Genomic DNA, 20006 nt, shown 5'->3' on the forward strand with positions numbered 1-20006 from the left:
TCAAATATATATTTTAAAAAATTATATAAATCACAGGAGTTTAGGTTTGCGAGCCAGCTCGAGCTCGATAAGTGAAGCTCATTAACTTGGCTCAATCGAGCTTTTCAACGAGCTGATCTTGAGTAGTTCGCAAGCAACTTGGCTCGTTTGCACCCCTAGGCGTGGACGGTTTAGTTTGAGTCGGTTTTGGGCTAAAACTGGACTTTGGTTTTTGAATTATTGGAAACCATGTTATCAACCTTGGAAAATTTGGGACAAAATAATGAATTTCGGCGTAATTTATTTTGTTAATCAGTAACTCGTTGATTATTATTGTTATTATACAACTCGTTTGGTTTTACGTTTTTGTAAAAGCTGAACTTACGGTTCGGTTTTGGTTTTTCATGCAATGAAAACCAAACTGAAACGAACCAAATTTCTAGATTATTATTATTATTATTATTATTATTATTATGTAATTTATAAAAATTTAACTAATATGTAACTGAAATATCGAAACCGAAAATAAACGGTTTTCAAAAATTCAAAAACTGAAGTTTCGGTTTTTGTAACGATCCCGTAGAGGACTTCAGTCTGTGTCTGTTTTGGGGGGAAAAAAAGAAAAATTTGGCCCAAAACAATGGATTTCGGGTTTCCGGCCTAATTTATTTCGTTAATTAGTAACTAGCTGATTATTTTACTTTTGGGCTAAAATATTTAAGTTACATATTTGAAAATTTTTAATAAATTACTTAAAGTAAGAAAATAGAAAAATAAAAATCTATGTATATATATATATATATATATATATATATATATTTGATTCGTTATTATACAATTCATTTGGTTTTATGTTTTTGTAAAAGCTGAACTTACATTCGGTTTTGGTTTTTCATATAATAAAAACCGAACAGAAACAAATCTGTAGATTTTTGTTTTTTATTTTAAGTAATTTATAAAAGTGTAACAAATACATAACTCAGATATCGAACCGAAAAACTGAAAATAAACGGTTTTTAAAAATTTTGAAAATCGAAGTTATGGTCTTTGAAACGACCCTGTAGAGGACTTCGGTCGGTTTCTGTTTTGCAGTTTTAGCTTGAGAAATTTGGCCCGAAAAAGAAAATTTGGCCCAAAATTATGGATTTCAGCCTAATTTATTTTGTTAAGTAGTAATTAGTTGATTATTATACACTTGGGCTAAAATATTTAAGCTGCATATTTGTTAAATTTTTAATAAATTACTTAAAATAAGAAAATAAAAAATGCATATCTATATATATATTTGATTCGTTTTTTCGGCTTTTAATACATACAAAACCAACAATGAACCGTAAGTTATGTTTTTTACAAAAACGTAAAACCAAACCGTGAGTTGTTTCGGTTCAGTTTTTTCGGTTTCATGCACACCCCTGATTTATTTTGTGTTGATTGATCTTTAACTTTTAATAATTTTGGTTCTTAGATTGTGAAGAGACACGGGGAAGAAGTGGGAATGATTACTCACTCTACACTGGTGATTTAGGCACAGCTTTCTTAGTATTTAAAGCTTACAAAGTTACACACAACAAGAAAGATCTTGATTTGTGCAAAGATATTGTTAAAGCTTGTGATTCTGCCTCTTTTGGATCCAGGTTACTGTAATTTTTTGATTTTTTTATATGTGGTTTCAGTCAGTAAAATTAACACTTATACGGGCTGTATAGCTTCTGCACAACATCATCATCATCATCATCATCATCATCATCGTACTCAGTATATCCCACCAATAGCAATGCTATGGTAGGGTCTGAGGAGGGTAAGATGGGCAGCCTTACCTCTATCCCATAGGGATAGAGAGGCTGCTTCCGGTGAGACCCCCGGCTCGAAGCTTCTGCACAACATACCGCTGTCATATTAGTCAGTTTTAGTAAAGTTATACAACCGTATAGTTTCTGTAGGACGCACAGCTGTCACATCAGTCAGTTTCAGTAAAGTTATAGTCAGTTTCAGTAAAGTTATACATGCATTATAACTTCTGCATACCACCTTATAACGGGCTCGTACAATACTTTTTTTTAAACTTTTACGCAGGCCCGTGTAACTATTTCAACATATATACGGGCTGATAATATGTGGAGAAGGTTATACAGGCTGTATGATATGTCAATGTTGTGTAGATAATTTTTTTAACTTCTAACATCAATGATTGCTTGGTATTATAATCAAGATCAAGAAATAAGTTGTAACAAAACGGGTCGTAAATACTAGAAAGTGATTATCTACACCCCAATATATATATTTTTATTTTTATTATTTCTTTTTAATAATCGTCCATAATTTGCAGCCGTGTGACGTTCATATGTGGGCTAGCTGGCGTATATGCTCTTGGTGCAGTCGTGGCTAAAGAAGCTAACGATGATAATTTGTGTGATTACTATTTAACAAGATTTAGAGCGGTACTTCATTTCATTCCTTAACAATTTTCATACATTTTCTTGGGTGAATTAATTTTATTTTTCTTTCCAGATCAAGATTCCTAAAGACCTTCCGAACGAGCTATTATACGGTAGAGCCGGTTACTTATGGGCATGCTTGTTCCTAAACAAGAATCTTGGTCCAAACACAATTTCATCCACACACATGGTAAAGTTTAAATATTTAAAATTTATATAATTTAAATAATTTTATGTTTGCCATTTTATTGTTGTGACAATATTCGATTTGCAGTGGTATTTAAAATTTATATAATTTAAATAATTTTATGTTTGCCATTTAAATATTCGATTGCAGCGAACACTTACAGATGAAATAATAAAATCGGGTAGAAAAATAGGTACAAAGAAATGCCCATTGATGTATGAATGGCATGGAAAAAGGTATTGTGGAGCGGCCCACGGGCTTGCCAGGATAATGCATGTTTTATTGGATATGGTTTTAACTGAAGATGAGTTGGAAGATGTAAAAAGTACACTTTTTTATATGATCAAGAATCGGTTCCCGAGTGGAAATTATCCTTCGAGCGAAGGAAGTGAGTCGGACCGGTTGGTGCATTAGTGTCATGGTGCTCCCGGTGTCGCGCTTACCCTTGCAAAAGCAGCCAAGGTATGCGCATTGATTACCCCTTTTCAAGTTGAACGGGCTGTGTTTGTGGGTTGGTGGGCCCTACCCGACATGAACCTGAAACCGAATGCGACATGAATATTTGTGGGTTGACACGAACACGATCCGTTTAGAATGTTTTTTATCTCTTTAAATCTTTTTTTCGCATATCCATACTTCAAATTTATAATTTTACAACAAAAATGGAAATGTGACAATTACATTAAGTTTTACATTTCGGCATAAAATACCCTAACCAATTAATTTGATAACATAAAACAAAAATTTAAAAATAAACGGGTTAAACGGATTAACCCGCGAGCCTGTCGGGTTGACACGAACACGACCTGTTTAGTTAATCGTGTTCACCGCTTTAATCCGAACCCATTTATACTAAACTCAAAGCCACGAGTTTCGTGTCATGTTAGAAATTCACACCTTTATTTCAACTCTTGATTATGGAAGTAGTTATGACTTATGAGGGTTGATCTTTGTTTATGTTATAACGGGTCAAATTAAAAAGTTGTAGCTAAAGGGGCCATGGGCCGGTTACAAACTGGTTGAAAGGTGTTTTAGCCTAGAGGTGCACAAACCGGGCTCTAGGCCCGAACGGGTTTGGGTCATCCAAAGTCAAACTTGGTTTTATTGGAACCGGGTTGTAACTCGGAACTGGTTTTCTTATGTAGCTCTAATACTTAGCCTCCTAAATCATTGTATTAGTACTAGATTTTAAAAAATGGACATGCAAAAAATTAGCTCGTTTTGACCTGTTAGTTAAAAAATTAGCTCGTTTTGACATGTTAGTTAACTTGTTTTTTCTTTTTCTTTTTTTTTTGAATAAAAACTCAGAAATATCATCAATTTAACACAGAAGGATTAAATTACAATAGAGAGGTGGGTAAGCGGGCAACAAGCTGCACCGCCACCCCCTTTTTAATGGCAAACCCGATCATACTAAAAACAAAATTACGGTTCTTTGGCGTCGATAAGTTACTGACTTACTGTGCACGACCCGTTGAACTCTATAAGTTGTTGAACTCTATAAGTTACTGTGCACGACCCGTCGATAAGTTACCTAGCCCGCATATGTTGCCATATCTTTTAGATTATGTTACCAAATCACAACTCTTTTGTAAAACATTAGGTTTTTGGAGATGAGGAATTTTACAAGGCGGCCGTGGAGGCGGGGGAGGTGGTATGGGAACGAGGTTTACTTAAACGGGTAGGAATCTGTCACGGAATAAGCGGGAACACAAACGTCTTTCTTTCACTTTACGCTTAACAGGTGATGCGAAGTTCTTACATAGAGCCAAAGCTTTTGTGGCTTTCCTACATGAAAAAAGCGCAATACTTATATCCCAAGGGACGCGGCATGGTGGAGACAACCCGTTTTCCCTATTTGAAGGTGTCGGGGGAATGGCTTATCTTTTCATGGACATGATCGAGCCGTTGGAGGCTCGGTTCCCTGCTTACGAGGTTTAAGTAGCGGTTGAGGTGTTCGTGTCGTTGATGGTTTTTACGTATCCATATATCATGCTTTGTGTTGTGTTGTGTTGTGATATATCGTTTGTTATATCTAAAAATACTAAAATGTTTCCGTCGCTATTCTCGTTAAAAAAAAAAAAAACGTTTTGACTCGTTCCGACCCTAACCTGTTCTGTCACAAACCAAAACAACCCTTTTTTTAGTTGACCCATTCTTACCCTAACCCATTCTGACCCAAACCTGTTTCGACCCAAACCCATTTCGACCCATGACTCGTTCGACCCAACCCAACCCATTTGCCACCTCTAGTTATATGCGTATGTAGGTCGTTAGTTTTAACGAACTTTAAACCCGTTAATGAAACATCGTATGCTGTTAATATGATCAAAACACGGAGTTTATATTATTATTGATGCCTAGATATACAACAGAAAACTGCCTGCAAACAAGTCCTAAACCTCGCGTTATCACCCAAATCAACCAAACCGAAAGAAGACGCATTTTGTGTTTACTTAAGCCAACCCGACCAATTTCTCGCTTATCTCCCATACTTTTTGAGCCTTGGACACATCGCTAGCTTCTTCCGACAACTGGTTCTCGAACGAGGCCGAATTGTTGTTCCAGCTCCAGTAAACTCCCGACTTTGTCAAACTCGGGTCACTCACAACCTGAATCACAAACCAAAACACAATCAGCGAGGGTGTTCACAAAACCAAAATAGCCAAACCCAATAAAAAACCGACACTTAGGTTTTATATTTTTCAGAAAACTTCAGTTTGGCTATAACCAAAAACTTAAAAACGCGAACCATACGGTAACAAATAGAAAGGTATTAAGTAAATTATAAAAGTTTAATAAATGGTGTAGCCTAAAAATTTTAAGTGCAAATGTAATAAATAATTAATTATCAATCAACAAAAAAGATTTAGGCTCATATTTTTTCGGGTTTAAATTCATTATGCTGGGCCCAAAATTTTAAAGATCAAATGATAAAAACAAAAGAAACCGAAACAAATCGTAAACCAAATAACCATAACCAAACCCAATAAAAAATCGAAAGTCTGGTTTTATGTTCAGAAAACAATTATTGGTATGGGTTCAATTTTGCTAAAACCAAAAAACCAAAACAAACCGGAATAACCAAAGCGTAGCCGAATATTTTATTTCCAAATGTGTAATAATAAATTAACTATTAAAGTTTCAGTTCTAAATTCATTACTAAGGGCCATTTTTTCAAGCCCAAAAATTTCAAGCCCAGATGGTAAATCCGAAACCAAACTCGTTGTAAAAACCAGAAAACCGAAGCAGAACAGCTTTCAAAAACCCAAAAACCGAGTTTTTGGTTCTGTTTGAGCCCAAAACCGCCCAAACCAACAAAACGCGCATTTAAATAACCAAAATTCATAAATCATAATCTTTACCTGAGCAAGTCTCTTGCCAGATTCATCCTCAGAAACATACCCCTTAGTGATATACTTTTGGAAAGGCGGAAAAAGGAGTCTAAAAAGCGGAATATGTTCCCTAAATAAACCGGTTGTAGCAATGCAACCGGGGTACAATGACGCAAACGTAATCCCGGTTTCTTCATGAAATCGGCGGTGAAATTCTTGCATCATAAGCATGTTGCATACTTTACTGTCTTTATATGCTTTTGCACCGTCAAAATCTCCACCGTCGATCATGGCTGAGCTGTTCATCCCGTTTAAACCGCCAGCTAGACCCCTCATGTCACCCAAGTTAGCCTTTGGTGGTACATTGCCAGCCAATGTGTTTGTGTTACCTAAAAAGTTGTCACATTTAAATTTAGAACCATAAGCACACACCAAAGACCGGTCAAAATGGGTCAACTACGCGTGTATTGAAATGGGTTCTGATCAAAACACATACTTTTTTTGTGTGTTGAAACGGGCCGGTTTGACCCAAATACGGTTGTGGCCCAAAATATCATTTTGGGTGACTTTTGACCCGTTTGACCCATTTCCTTTCAACCCATTTTTATTATATGTAGAATTTGACCCGTTAGAGATAATAATGTAACCAAAATTGACCCAATTATCAGTATACAGGTTAAATTGCCACCTCGATTGAAATTATAGGTTGGATAACGGGTCAAAACAAGTACATTATTTTAAGTTTGAACAAAATAATTTAGGGAGTTTTACGCATAAAATTACCCTTTTGGGGTGACTTTTGACAAGTTTGACCCATTTTCTTTCGACCCATTTTTATTATACGTAGAATTTGACCCGTTATAGTTAAAAATGTAACCAGAGTTGACCCAGTTATAAGTAAACGGGTTGAAATTGCCACCTCTATACACAAAAATTACAAGTTGCATAACTTAAAATAATTTAGGGGATATTATGAATAAAAATACCCTTTTCGGGTGACTTTTGACCCGTTTGACCCATTTCCTTTCAACCCATTTTATTTTAGGTAATATTTACCCATTTTAGTTTAGGTAAATATCGACCCATTACAGATAAAAACATAACCAGAATTGACCCGATTATAAGTAAACGGGTCGAAATACCTGTGATTGAGCCAACAATAATAAGTCGTTTTGACGGGTAATCCGACTGCTTCATATCATCAAGCAACAATCTTGCAAGCAAGAAGTGACCAAGATGGTTCGTCCCGACACTAAGCTCAAATCCATCAGCCGTATACGTGGGCTCCTTCGCAGTCGGTAAATAAACCGCTGCATTGCAGACCAACACATCAAGCTGTCGACCCGACTGCCTAAAATTCCCAACAAACTGCCGGACACTATCGAACGACGAAAGGTCCAAATGCATCACCGTATAATTCTCTTTCGAGATCCCTGATGACTTTGCAGCCCTCTCCGCTTTCAAAAAGTCCCTGCACGCCATAATTATGTGCCATTTCCCGGTTTCGGCTAGAGATTTTGCGGTTGCGAGACCCAATCCTGATGACGCCCCGGTGATGATCACGGTGCCCTTTCTTAAGGTTTTCTTCCCGTCGGTTGATGCCCGGTTTGCAGCCGGCGTTGTGGTGGCTACAGCTTGGGTCTTGAGTGCACCCCTTTGGTTAAATTCCTTCTGCAAGAAAGCCCAAATTATTAGCAGTGTTCATTGTTCGGTTTGAAACTGTAACCGAATATCCAGTTCAGTTTTTTATTATGCAAATTCTGAATTCGGTTAGGACTGAAAACCAATTTGGTTATCGGTTATGCAAATTCTGAATATGGTTATAACCGAATAACCGATTCAGTTTGAAACTGCAACTGAATATCCAATTCAGTTTTTTGTTATGCAAATTCTTAATGAAACCAATTCGGTTATGCAAATTCTAAATTCGGTTATAACTGAATAATCGATTCAGTTTGAAACTGTAACCGAATAACCGATTCAGATTGAAACTGAATAACCAATTCAGTTTTTTGTTAATGCAAATTCTGAAGTTTGTTAAAACCAAATAACTAATTCGGTTTTCGCTTACGCAGATTCTGAATTCGGTTATAACCGAATAACCGATTCAATTACCGAATACCCAATTTAGTTTTTTGTTACACAAATTCTGAATTCAGTTATAACCGAATTACCTGTATTTACAAATTAACCAAATACCATAATGTTCTTATTCTTTTAAATGTCATATTATATATCTGAGTTTGGATCAAATTCAAATTAAATTAACATGCTAACTGTGCAAATCAAGCAGCGTAATAATTATATATACAACATAGTGTAATTATATTGTAGTGTAATTACGGCATAGTATAATTATACTACGATGTAATTACATAATTACGCTAGTATATATACACACTACTTGATTCGCACAGTTAACACATTAATTTAATTTGTACGTTAAATTTTCGCTATATATCTAACATCTTATATTTTTTTTTCTCAATTGTAAGTTCCAAAATCCCAACTCTACTAACATCATAACATGATTAATCTTTGTGCAATATTTTAAATCAATTAAATTACTTAATAAAATAAACCATACCAAAAACTTTTATCTTCATATAATAACTAATGAAACTAACATAATTAAAAATTGTACCAAATCAAGAAACAGCAAACATATTAAATATAAAAAAATGTTTAATACCCTGCTAGTGAAATCAACTTTGACATGAGTTGGCAATGGCACTCCAAACAGACTGCAGTCCTTCAAAGACACCTACAAATACACACAAATTTTAATTCATTTGTAACTCAAACTCTTTAAACACATTATTAACACAAACCTCTCTGTTAACAGCAAAAGATGATGTAGCTTGGAGAGCCATTGGAGGTTACTGTAAATATCTAATAAATATTTAGATTGTTGAATATTAATGTTGTTGATGTGGGAATATTGGGATACATATACATATATATATATATATGCATATATATATACACTTGTGATTTTATTGATTTTGATTTGTTGACAAAATTTAGATTTTTTTATTATTTGGGAGATAAGGTAATTGATCATAAAAAATGGTGGGGCCCACTTGATATTTTGAGGAGCCAATGAGAAATGGGATTTTAGATTTCCAGCAGATGTCTTTGTTTGATTTTAAAGGTTGTTTAGATAAGTGAAGTGGACCTGAATTGCAGAGGATATTGTTTTAAGGTGCACTGCCCAAAAAGCATGTTAACTTTGAAAGAGTTATGGGTGAGGAGTGGGAGTTCAATAAAATATTATTATTTGTATCCGACCCGATTAACTGGCCTGACCCGAAAAATTTGTGACGGGTATGAATAACTCAAATCAATTAAGCTTATTTGCGTGAAAAGTTAGTTTAACAATTAGTCGAGTCAGTATGTTTGTATGACTGTTGGTCTAGTGGTGTGGTGCGGTGCGGTGAAATTATGGGTTCAAATTTTTTGGAAGTGCAAGGTAAATGTGAGAATTTTATTGTTAGAAAGAATAATAGTAACTAGTAGTGTCAATATGTTTGAACGACTATAACCTGGCTATAAAAAGAGAAATAAATAAAATAGTAGATTGATTAATATTATGATACAGTTAAAGCTAGCTTATGTTATTGATAACTTTTATTCAAATATGACATTGTTTTCGGCTGATAAAACTATACAACTATACAAATGGTTTTAACTTGTTTAACATAATTAGATATAGTTTAATTCGTTCGGGAATTATCATCATCGTACTCAGTAAATCCCACGGTAAATCTCACCAATAGCAAGCTATGGTAAGGTCTGAGGAGGGTAAAATACAGAGAACCTTACCTCTACCCAGTAGGAAAAGAGAGGCTGCTTTTAGTAAGACCCCTCAAAATTTTTGTATGTTACTGTTATTTGATTGTAGTTTTATCACTTTTTATATATCTATATTTACGATCACAAGTTTACATATGTGTGAAATTTATGTAATAGCAAACTTACATATATGTAAAAAAAATTATATATGTGTAAAAACTAATTTTCATAATTTATGTAATCATAAATATATTAGTTTTTACACATCTATTTATTTTTTTTACATTTATGTTGTATCAAGTCTTGGACATGACACACATAGCACAATTGTTTGGGAACGAGAAATTGAATTCATAAGTTATATTATTAAAACTCATACTTGTCAATTGTCATGTCAACGTAAACCCAACCAAGATATTAATTGGTGGTCATGTTTAGCATCAAAATCTAACTCCTTAATTTCTTAGATTTTAGTATCTTACAAAATTTGTCGGAATAAATAAAACTTTTATTTTCATAAAGTACATGAGTGGTGTTGTAGGATGTCCAAATTCCGGTCATTCTTTTTAACCATTGTTCACCCACTGGCCACGTTTGGTTGATGACGACTCCTCTGACCAGTGTTGAGTGGCCGCAAGATGGTTGTTTGGTAGGTGTCAGGCTATGGAGAAGAATAGTGGGAACATTTGGCGGGCAAGGTTGCGGTTTCTTTTAATAAGGGTACAATGGTTGTTTCTATTTAAACCTTAGTGGCAAACCGACGACGATCAAACGTATAAGTTGATAAACAATGAAAACAATGCCAACACAATCTTGATATGATTTAGTTTAGAACAAACTTTGTACATATTGCGTATCAGCTAAATTGTTAACTATAACTTTACAAACCTTGATAAGGTTTCTTAATCTCACACTTTCAAAACTTTACAAGTAAAATATTACCGGGTGCATTTGCTTTTGTGTTTTGACTATCAGATATCAGCTAAATTGTTAACTATAACTTTACAAACCAAGCATATTGACTGGTTGGTTATAAAATATGATTACAAACAAAAACCAGCTAGATAATTCAACTTAAATCGTCACTTGCGTCCTATTGGTAGGAGGCTTGGGTTCTCTAGTGGAAACCCAAATTCGATCCTCATTTGTGTCACTTTTGAAGTATTATGACAATTGGCAATGAAGGATTTGAGCTAAGCCTTGTGCAAACGTTAGTTCGAATCCCAAGCCCACTCGGGTTTTTGTCCCACCGTGTTACGACAGAGAGTTCTGCTCTTGCAGTGACAGCTGGTGGTAGGTTTCCAGGGGGACACCCATGCCAAAATCTGAAGCCAGCGTGGGCCTTGGTTAAGACAATACATTTTGGCCAGAGTGGGATATCGGGACTCTCCAATTTTAAGGAGTGTGGTGGCAAAGCATACAAGAAAGTCGTCGTCCCGAAAAAAGAAAAAAAATAATAGTTTCAACTTAAATCGAAAATATGTTCATTAAAACCAAACTAATCAGCTTTATACACACATCACAAGGTACCAAAGGGTATATACATTAATGAATAAGCAATTAACTCTCTAATTCCAATCTGTTATCATCAGTGTTTTGAAACCCGGACCGGACCGGCCGGTCCGACCTGTGACCCGATAAGGCGTCTGGGTTGATGTCTGGCCGGGTCTGAAAACATTGGTTATCATGTAAACTCTACATTGTACCAACCAAACCAAAAAATTATCACTTTTTTACTAACCAACTCTAATTCCTTTTGCAGCAAATCATGAAAACATTTGTACAAACCCGGGTGTTATGTCAAAACTAGTTCAACCCGTCTATATTCGAACCGGCAATCCAAAATTCTGAAACGTTCTGATTTCCCCACGAAGCCCAGCCGTTACAATCACCATACCCCAGCCCGACTTACTCAAGCTCGGCCCGTTTGCAAAATCAGCACTCGTTAATCGACCCGGGTTCTTCATAGCCGAAACAAGTTTTTCCTCGGGCCACGTGGCAGAAAACCGATCGAAAAAATAGCCGTTATTCGCACTAGTAATAATTCCGTGAAACGGGCTGTTACTAATTTGATCTTCGGGGGTTGGTGGATGGTTCAGTGCTGCCACGACATTAAAGTGGTCGGTAGTGAGCCCGTTGGGTTCTCCAGAAAGCCCGTCTTGGGAAGCCCAAGTGTCGGTTTTACCGGGCCATGGGACGGCTAGTGAAACATCTTGGCAGTGGAAATGCTCATAAGAATGAGTGACGGTTACACCTTTTTTGTATCGGCTCGCGCGTGCATCGCCTTCGTGTTTCCAGATATAAACTTGGGAATCCTCGCTGGCGCAAACAACGTGTCTCCTGTTTGATGTCACCGAGGCTGATATTTGCCTGTTTGTGTTGCGAAATCCTGTCATAAAGGACCGGGCGAAGTTGGTTAACGGGTTGACTTGTTAATACAAAAACTGAAATGGGTAATGGGTCAAAATGAGATCATGTCAAAACGGGCGGACCTGGAAACTTTTTTCATCCAAACAAGTTGGGTAACGGGCCAAGTTGAGTAATGGGTCAAAATGGTTTTAACTTTTTAATACAGGCCAAAACGAGTTAGGTGATGGGTTAAAACGAGATCGAGTCAAAACGGGTTGACCCAAAAACACCTTTCAACCAAATAAGTTGGGTAACAAGTCAAACCGGGTTGACCCGGAAACACCTTTCATCCAAACGAGTTGGGTAACGGGCCAAATTGGTTAACTTTTTATTACATATCAAAACGGGTTGGATTGACCTGGAAACACATTGAATCCAAACCTTTTTTTTTCTTGTTATAACTTATAAATGGCTTACAAACGTTATAAAACTTTGTAAATGTTATCTTTGAACTTGTAAACAAAATCGAGCCCATCAACAACATGAGCACGTGAATCGAGTAAAATACGGGTTGACCCGAAATCACCTTTCAACCAAATAAGTTAGGTAGCGAGTCAAACCGGGTTGATTCGGAAGCACCTTTTATCCAAACGACTTGGGTGGCTGGGTTGAGTAACGGGTCAAATTGGTTAAGTACTTAAGTTCTTATTACATATCAAAATGGGTTGGATTGACCCATAAACACTTGGAATCCAAAATTTTTTTCTTGTTATAAATGGCTTAAAAAAGTTATAAAACTTTGTAAACGTTACCTTTGAACTTGTAAACAACATTGAGCCCATCAACAACATGATCGCATGAATCGAGTCAAAACAAAATCGAGTAAAAAACGGGTTGACCCGAAACACCTTTCAACCAAATAAGCTAGGTAGCAAGTCAAACCAGGTTGACCCAGAAACACCTTTTAGCCAAACGAGTTGGGTGGCCGGGTTGAGTAATAGGTCAAAATGGTTTAACCTTTTATGACATATCAAAACGGGTTGGGTTGACCTGGAAACACTTTGAATCCAAACCTTTTTTTGTTATAAATGGCTTAAAAAAGTAATAAAACTTTGTAAATGTTACCTTTGAACTTGTGAACTAATCAAGCCCATCAACAACACGAACGCATGAATCGAGTAAAAAACGGGTTGACCCGAAAACACCTTTCAACCAAATAAGTCAGGTAGCGAGTCAAACCGGGTTGATCCGGAAACACCTTTTATCCAAACGAGTTGGGTGGCCGGGTTGAGTAATGGGTCAAAATGGTTTAACCTTTTATGACATATCAAACGGGTTGGGTTGACCCGGAAACACTTTGAATCCAAACCTTTTTTTGCTATAAATGGTTTAAAAAAGTTATAAAACTTTGTAAACGTTACCTTGGAACTTGTGAACTAAATCAAGCCCATCAACAACACGAACGCGTGAATCTGCAGATGTCACGAGCACTTCTGATGTGGTACCAGGAGCAAACTGTAATAGGTACTATGAATTTGCAGCTCAAAACTATATAACAATAAACCAAAAAGGCCAGTAGTAGTTAAATTTTTACCTGGAAACCGGTTATCTTTCTATGACGGGAGTTCTTCCTTTTGTTGTGTAGGTTGATTTGGCTTTTTTGCTGCAACTTGTTTTCTGCAAAATTTAAAAAATTGAGAGCAAAAATATGAAAAACAAACACATGTGCACACACATTCGATCGTTACATACCAGTTGTGTTGTATAAATAGCAGCTCCCTTTGTATGAACCAACAAGTGCAGCCTTCAATAATAATAATAAAAGGTTCCATCAATTACAATAGAATGTACAATTTAATATGTATATATACTTTCAAAAGTTGAAAAAAACATATTTATGAGGACAGCCGACAACCTGACCATCGGGTGTATAACATGCAGCCGTGACCATTTCACGCATATCATTCCAATCAACAACTTGATGATCGGGAATGCTCCATATGCGTACTTTAGCATCAAGTGATCCACTTATGAAGTATCTATCATCAACAGGATTGAACTGGATGCAAGTAACTGAATTTAGAAAAACAATACTTAGTAATCATATATCAGCATATATTGGTTCATATGGTTATAAAAGAACATCATACCATAGTCATTGTGAGAAAAGATCTTCAAGCATGACTTGCTAGATAACTGCCACAACCGCACGGTTTTGTCCATTGACGATGAAAGCAAATGCTGAGATTTTGACCATGACACGTCAAGCACATCATTCATATGCCCTTCAAACGAACAAAACGGTTTCTCAGTAAGCCCGAACATGGTTTCTGGAACCACTATATGATCCAAACTTGTTGACTTTCTGCTTAATAACCGTCCTCTCTTCTTCTTTTCAAATTGATTATCAAAACTCGGTTCTGGTGACCCGTTCGACAACAACAAACCATTCAAATTTCCATCTTGTCTATCAAACAAAAGTTCATCCTTTTTATCTAACGACACAACTTGCCAAACATGAATAACACAATCCTCACCAGCAGTAGCAAGATACTTTCCATCCAAACTAAACTTTATCGTCCAGATTGATCCAGTATGCGCCTGTATCTCCTGGCTTTTAAACAAAGCCGTTAAATCTTTACAAGACTTCCCATACTGTCTAACGCGCACTCTCTCTGGACCATGAAACGACACATCTTGACTATCATCAGTTGCAGAACTAGACCTTCTTCCACCCAATAACGTATCTCTATCATCACTACTTCTTCTCTCCTTATAACCAGCAACTGAACTCGCCACATTCTTAATATTCTTCAACCAACCACTTTTCTTCTTCATATTACCTCCAACTCCATTACTGTCATCGTCCGGTAAATCCTTATTAACAGACTCAACATTCTCCCTTCTCATTAATTCTTGCACAATCGGCGATTGGCCAACACACATTTCGAATTCTTCCATAGTTAAACGCCTCTCGGTTCCAACTTCCTTAATTAGGCAAACTTCATCCACCACAAACTCCTTCCCATTATCAAGATTCTTAATTAAACAAACTGAATCCTCATTATTAGTGTCTTCACTAACCTCATCTACCGTAAATTCCTTCCCATTACTATTACTATTACTATTATTATTATTATTACTATTTATGTTATTATTATTATTACTATTTATGTTATTATTATTATTATTCCAGTGTTGATGATCAGCATATGTTGATCGAATGAAGCTAGGGTTAGAAGAAACCGAAACCTGCAAATGATCAAGATTCTTAATTAGGCAAACTTCTCTAACCTCTTCTACCACAAATTCATCATTATTATTATTAATAATAATAATAATAATAACAGTGTTATCAACAATAATCTTGTTGGGGTTTATGAGAATTTTCACTTGGATTTTCAGAGAGTCGGATGAAAACTTTCAGATTAAAAGTTATTCGGTGGTTCCCCGTTCCCCAAATACTTAGCAGACTATCGACCAAACTAACAAACGCCTGTTTACGCCTTACGCAGTTACATTTCGAAATTCAAATTTTATTAACAAAGCTTCCGAATTAACACTCATCATAAAATGCATTATCTAATCAATACTCTGCCCCTAACAGTAGAGATGCACAAACCGGTTTAAAACTCAAAACCAGTTCGGATTGAAACCGGTTCGGGCTGGTCAACAAAAGTCAAAACAGGTTTACAATCGGTTTCAGTTTGGGTTGAAACCGGTTCGGGCTGGTCAACAAAAGTCAAAACAGGTTTACAATCGGTTTCGGTTTGGGTTGAAACCGGTTTCTTGACCAGGTTACGATTGGTTTCAGTTTGGGTGTTGATTGGTTTTTGCCTACTTTAGGCCGGTTTCGATTCGGTTAACTGGTTTTGGAGCATGTTTGGGATTGAGGGGGTGTTTGGCCTAGCTTTTTTAACCAAGCTTATAGCTTTTTTAGCTTTTTTTAACAAAATAAGCTTAACTTAGTGTTTGGTTTAGCTTTTTAAGCTTATGCTTATAAGCTTATATAAGCTAATTTAAAGAAGCTTATTTGAAGATGGGTTTTTAGCTTATTTGAAAAATGTTTATTGGCTTATTGGTGTTTTCAAAAAGTTTATTGGCTTATTGGTGTTTTCAAAAAGCCAATAAGTTAAAATGTGTTTGACAATCACAAAAATCTTTTTTTAATTTAGCTTTTTAAAAAGGTTAAAAAACAGTTTTCCAAAAGCCCCAAAATCCAGGCTTTTTAAAATAGCTTTTTTGAAAACACCAATAAGCCGGTAAGCATTTTTGAAACTCAATCCCAAACATGTTCGGTGGATAAAATTACAAACCGGTTCTGAACCTACGGTTTCAATCAGTTTCTACATAATTGGTCTCAACCTGGTTCGGTTTCGGTTTGATTTTCGGGTCGGTTCAGTAACCGGTTTATTTACCCACTTCTACTTAATGTATATTATTATTATTATTATTATTATTATTATTATCATTATTATTATTATTATTATTATTATTACTGCATTAGTCAACCAGTCAATCCAATTACACTAAAATACCTGCAAATGCTCGAGTCCGAAGCGGCAGAGCAGCTGCAGCCGGCGTTCGTCGACGGACGACGGACGCGAGATCCAAACATCGTAATTGTCAACCGGACACGTCATCGCATTACAATTGCGACGAATCAGCATTGCGTCATCATCCACGTCATCAGTATCTGATGAAGACGACGAGCAAGTGGCGGAACTGAGTAATCGATCGAGAGAGTCGTGGAAACACTCGTTGTTGTCGTCTTCTTCATTGCTCATCGTTCCGACATTCTCATCGGATGATGACGTGGAACCCTAACTAGTGGCGCGTGAGAGAGAACGGCGGCGCGTGGGTTTGGTTACGGAGTGAGTTTGGGTTTGGTTTGGTGGAGGTGTAATGTAACGTGTATGAAGTATTTATATGTAGTGGATGATTAGATTTTTTTTTTTGTTAAATATTATTAAATTTTTAAACTAATAATTATTAGGGGCGTAAAACTGGGGCATTGGTCATGGTCTAAAAGATATTTTTGAAGCTCATAAAGGTTCATTTACGGGCCAGGGCCATAAAGGCCTATATGAGATCCTAACAACGTCATGGCATGCTCAATTATCTCTTAACCTGGCTATGTTAGGCTCTTTAACCATTGTTGTAGCTCACCCGAGTTTTTCGAGCTTTTTAATTATCGAGTTCGAGCTTGAGGAAGCTCGGTTAAACATGTCGAGCGTTAATGAGCCTTGTGTATTTTTAAGGTTTTACTTATTTTATATTAATTTCACAGTACACAGCCTAGCTCAAGCCGAGCTTTGGCTCGATTAAGTTGCTACATGAGGTTGAGCTGAGATTAGGCTCGTTGAAGATTCTTTTTAAAGTATATAAAAATAATTTAAAACATATATTAATGAGTTGAGCTCAAGTTTGTAAAACTGCTTACGAGTTGAGCTTGAGCTTTAGAAAAACAGTTCGAACCAAGCTGGGCTCTAGCTCTCGTAGGTCAAAACGAGTCGAGCCCAGGTTCGGCTTGGCTCGTTCATACCTTACTAAAATAAGGGAAATTCCAAAAATAAGCGTTTAGTCGTAACGAGTAAATAATTAGTTTCATGACGAGTAAATAAGGTTTATAAATGTTTATGAAACTTATTTAGTCGTTTATTTTCGGGTTCGGGTTCGGGTTCGGGTTCGGCTTGAGCCGAGCTTATGAAACTTATAAACGTTTATGAACTAAATAAGTTCCGAAACTTATTTGCTCATTTCATGACGGGTTCGGCTTAAGCCAAGTTTGTTTTCATAAACGCTTATTTTTGGAATTTTTCCTACTAATAATGCATTTTAATAAAATAAAGGTAAAACCCTACTAGCCATGCTAATTCAAAAAAAAAAATCAAAATAACCATGAATTTAAATTATCACTTGATCTTTGGCATATGAAGATGAAGAATGGCGTATGAGAAATTGCGACTTAGGAGATTCTTGTCGCCGATCAATATTAGCACAAGAGGTGATGTGTTGCGTCATATAGTGTTGGAGAAAGAAAATATTGGTTAGGGGTTGGCGTAGGAAATGAAAAGTTGACGCATAAATAAAAATTAATGCGTTTTCAGTTTTCTTTTAATTTAAAAAAATCATAGATAGTTTTTTCTTTTTTTATTTTTTAAATTTCTATGAATGAGGTTATTTTGATGATTTCTCTTAACATGAAAGTGTATGAACTTGTATGTGATGACTTGGATGGTATGTTTTTAAGTGTTTATGGCTAAAAGGTATGCCTTTAAAAAGGTGTTAGGGTTTTAAAATAAAATAAGATAAATGTATTGCAAATACCATTTAAGATGTTTTATGTAAAGTTTCAAAATTGTAATATAACTACTATTTACACCCCCGTGTTGCGGCGGAGGTGTAAAACCGTGTATTTACACATCCAGTCCACTTAAAAGCATGACGTTACCACCATCGCCGCTTTCGTTCGCCATCCCCTCTTCTGCAGCCAACAACTAACGTTAACCATTAAGAAAACTGAATGAAAAGTAGACGTAAAAATGTTGAACCACACACATTCATTGCATCGTGTTTAACACGTAAAAATTAGACCGAAACATAAAATATAGAAAAGAATAATTAAGTCAACTTAACATCTACACATTGTCATGGGGCAGTTAAACAGGAAAATAGACATAAAAACATTTAACCACACATATGCGTCGCATTGCGTTAACTCGTCAAATTTAAACGTAAATGTTAAACAAAAAAAATTGTAAAAGATGAAAAGTATAGCGCGCCAAGTTGGAAGTGGAAAAATGTTGACGACTAAAACTAAAATATATTTTGTGACATATTTGTAAACTATGAAAAAGTGTAGGGACCAAAAGTAAAAAATGAAAGTTATATAAAAAATATAGCATGGTACAAAGTGGGATGCATAATGTACAAATGACTAATGCATAATCCTTTCACTTTTATTAGTACTAGAATTTAGACCCGCGCATTACGCTGGGTTTTGACGAAGGTAATGTTTAGCCATATGTATATTCCACTATAAGCTATAATTTTAGTTCTTACTTCTTACAAAAGGAGTTAAGGTTGGCTAACATCTGGGTACACAATAATGCAGTCGTAAGCTGCACTTAGTTAAAAAGTCTAGAAGTTTAGTCTTGTTCTGCCTATTTTAGTAGTTTACAAACTGTAAGTAGCTATTGACTCCTGTTCAAAAGCCAAAAGGTTTGCAGCCCGTGTTAGTCGGTAGTCGAAAGTCATCAGTCGTTTCATTCTCGGGCCTCCATCGCTTGAACCTGTCCAAGAAGGGTTATGTTAGATTTCCTTTGTTAAAAATTCCACTTATCAAACATAATTAAGTGACACAACCTTGTGATGAAAGCGGGTAAGCATAATGCAAAATAGTTCATCCAATGGAACAATCTAATCAATTAAAAGTACACATAACTGATTTAAATAAAAGTAAAAAATGTAAACACTTATTGTAGGCAAATAAGGTATAACCCCTAAAGGCCTAAGCCGCTGACTTTTCAAAGCTTGTATTTAATGAATATTATAGAATGAGCCACAAATCAGTGAATGAGCAATAAGGGGAGAGCTTTCTGTGTTGAGCTAAGCAATCAAAACATGACAGTTAAGTTGATCATAATAATCACATAGACAAAAAAAAAGGGCAACAATCTTTCATATTATATATGATAGAATTAATTGAATTAGTAATAAAGCCCTAATTAAGCAAGTTATATGTTCTTGAAATAATCATAATAAGCATTCAAGGTAAGGAGGGTTACCTTTAATCGAGGGAAGCCTGAAAGAGTTAAATCACAGTATGAGAAAGGGAAAAGGGGGAAATCGCAAACAAAGTCGGTGGTCTCGATATCAATGGTTCTCATAAGGGATTGCTTAACGCCTTTAGCCTCTATCTGC

At 35.9% G+C, this 20006-nt stretch overlaps 2 protein-coding genes and 1 pseudogene across 3 annotated transcripts; 1 reads left to right on the forward strand and 2 right to left on the reverse strand.

Moving 5' to 3' along the window:
• Positions 1-1305: 1305 nt before the first annotated feature.
• LOC143569996 (lanC-like protein GCR2) lies at positions 1306-4572 on the forward strand (annotated as a pseudogene). The gene is made up of 6 exons (XR_013141841.1): positions 1306-1312; positions 1445-1613; positions 2306-2417; positions 2488-2604; positions 2752-3063; positions 4205-4572. The product of XR_013141841.1 is annotated as a lanC-like protein GCR2 (transcript).
• A 425-nt stretch (positions 4573-4997) lies between these two features.
• On the reverse strand, positions 4998-8895 carry LOC143570004 (protochlorophyllide reductase, chloroplastic-like). The gene is made up of 5 exons (XM_077055772.1): positions 8768-8895; positions 8629-8700; positions 7079-7607; positions 5967-6325; positions 4998-5213 (listed from the first exon to the last, which is right to left on the reverse strand). Exons 1-5 carry the CDS (start codon positions 8807-8809, stop codon positions 5058-5060), a joined length of 1158 nt encoding a protein of 385 aa, XP_076911887.1. The 5' UTR covers positions 8810-8895; the 3' UTR covers positions 4998-5057.
• Positions 8896-11453: 2558 nt separating this feature from the next.
• On the reverse strand, positions 11454-16867 carry LOC143569997 (uncharacterized). The gene is made up of 7 exons (XM_077055768.1): positions 16619-16867; positions 14231-15332; positions 13996-14153; positions 13833-13884; positions 13675-13757; positions 13502-13595; positions 11454-12120 (listed from the first exon to the last, which is right to left on the reverse strand). Exons 1-7 carry the CDS (start codon positions 16865-16867, stop codon positions 11552-11554), a joined length of 2307 nt encoding a protein of 768 aa, XP_076911883.1. The 3' UTR covers positions 11454-11551.
• Between the last annotated feature and the right edge of the window lie 3139 nt (positions 16868-20006).

This window comes from Bidens hawaiensis, unplaced genomic scaffold (genome assembly GCF_021521415.1).
Source record: "Bidens hawaiensis isolate Kalapana, Puna unplaced genomic scaffold, B.hawaiensis_p1.1 tig00024811_1, whole genome shotgun sequence".
Lineage (NCBI taxonomy): Eukaryota > Viridiplantae > Streptophyta > Magnoliopsida > Asterales > Asteraceae > Bidens > Bidens hawaiensis.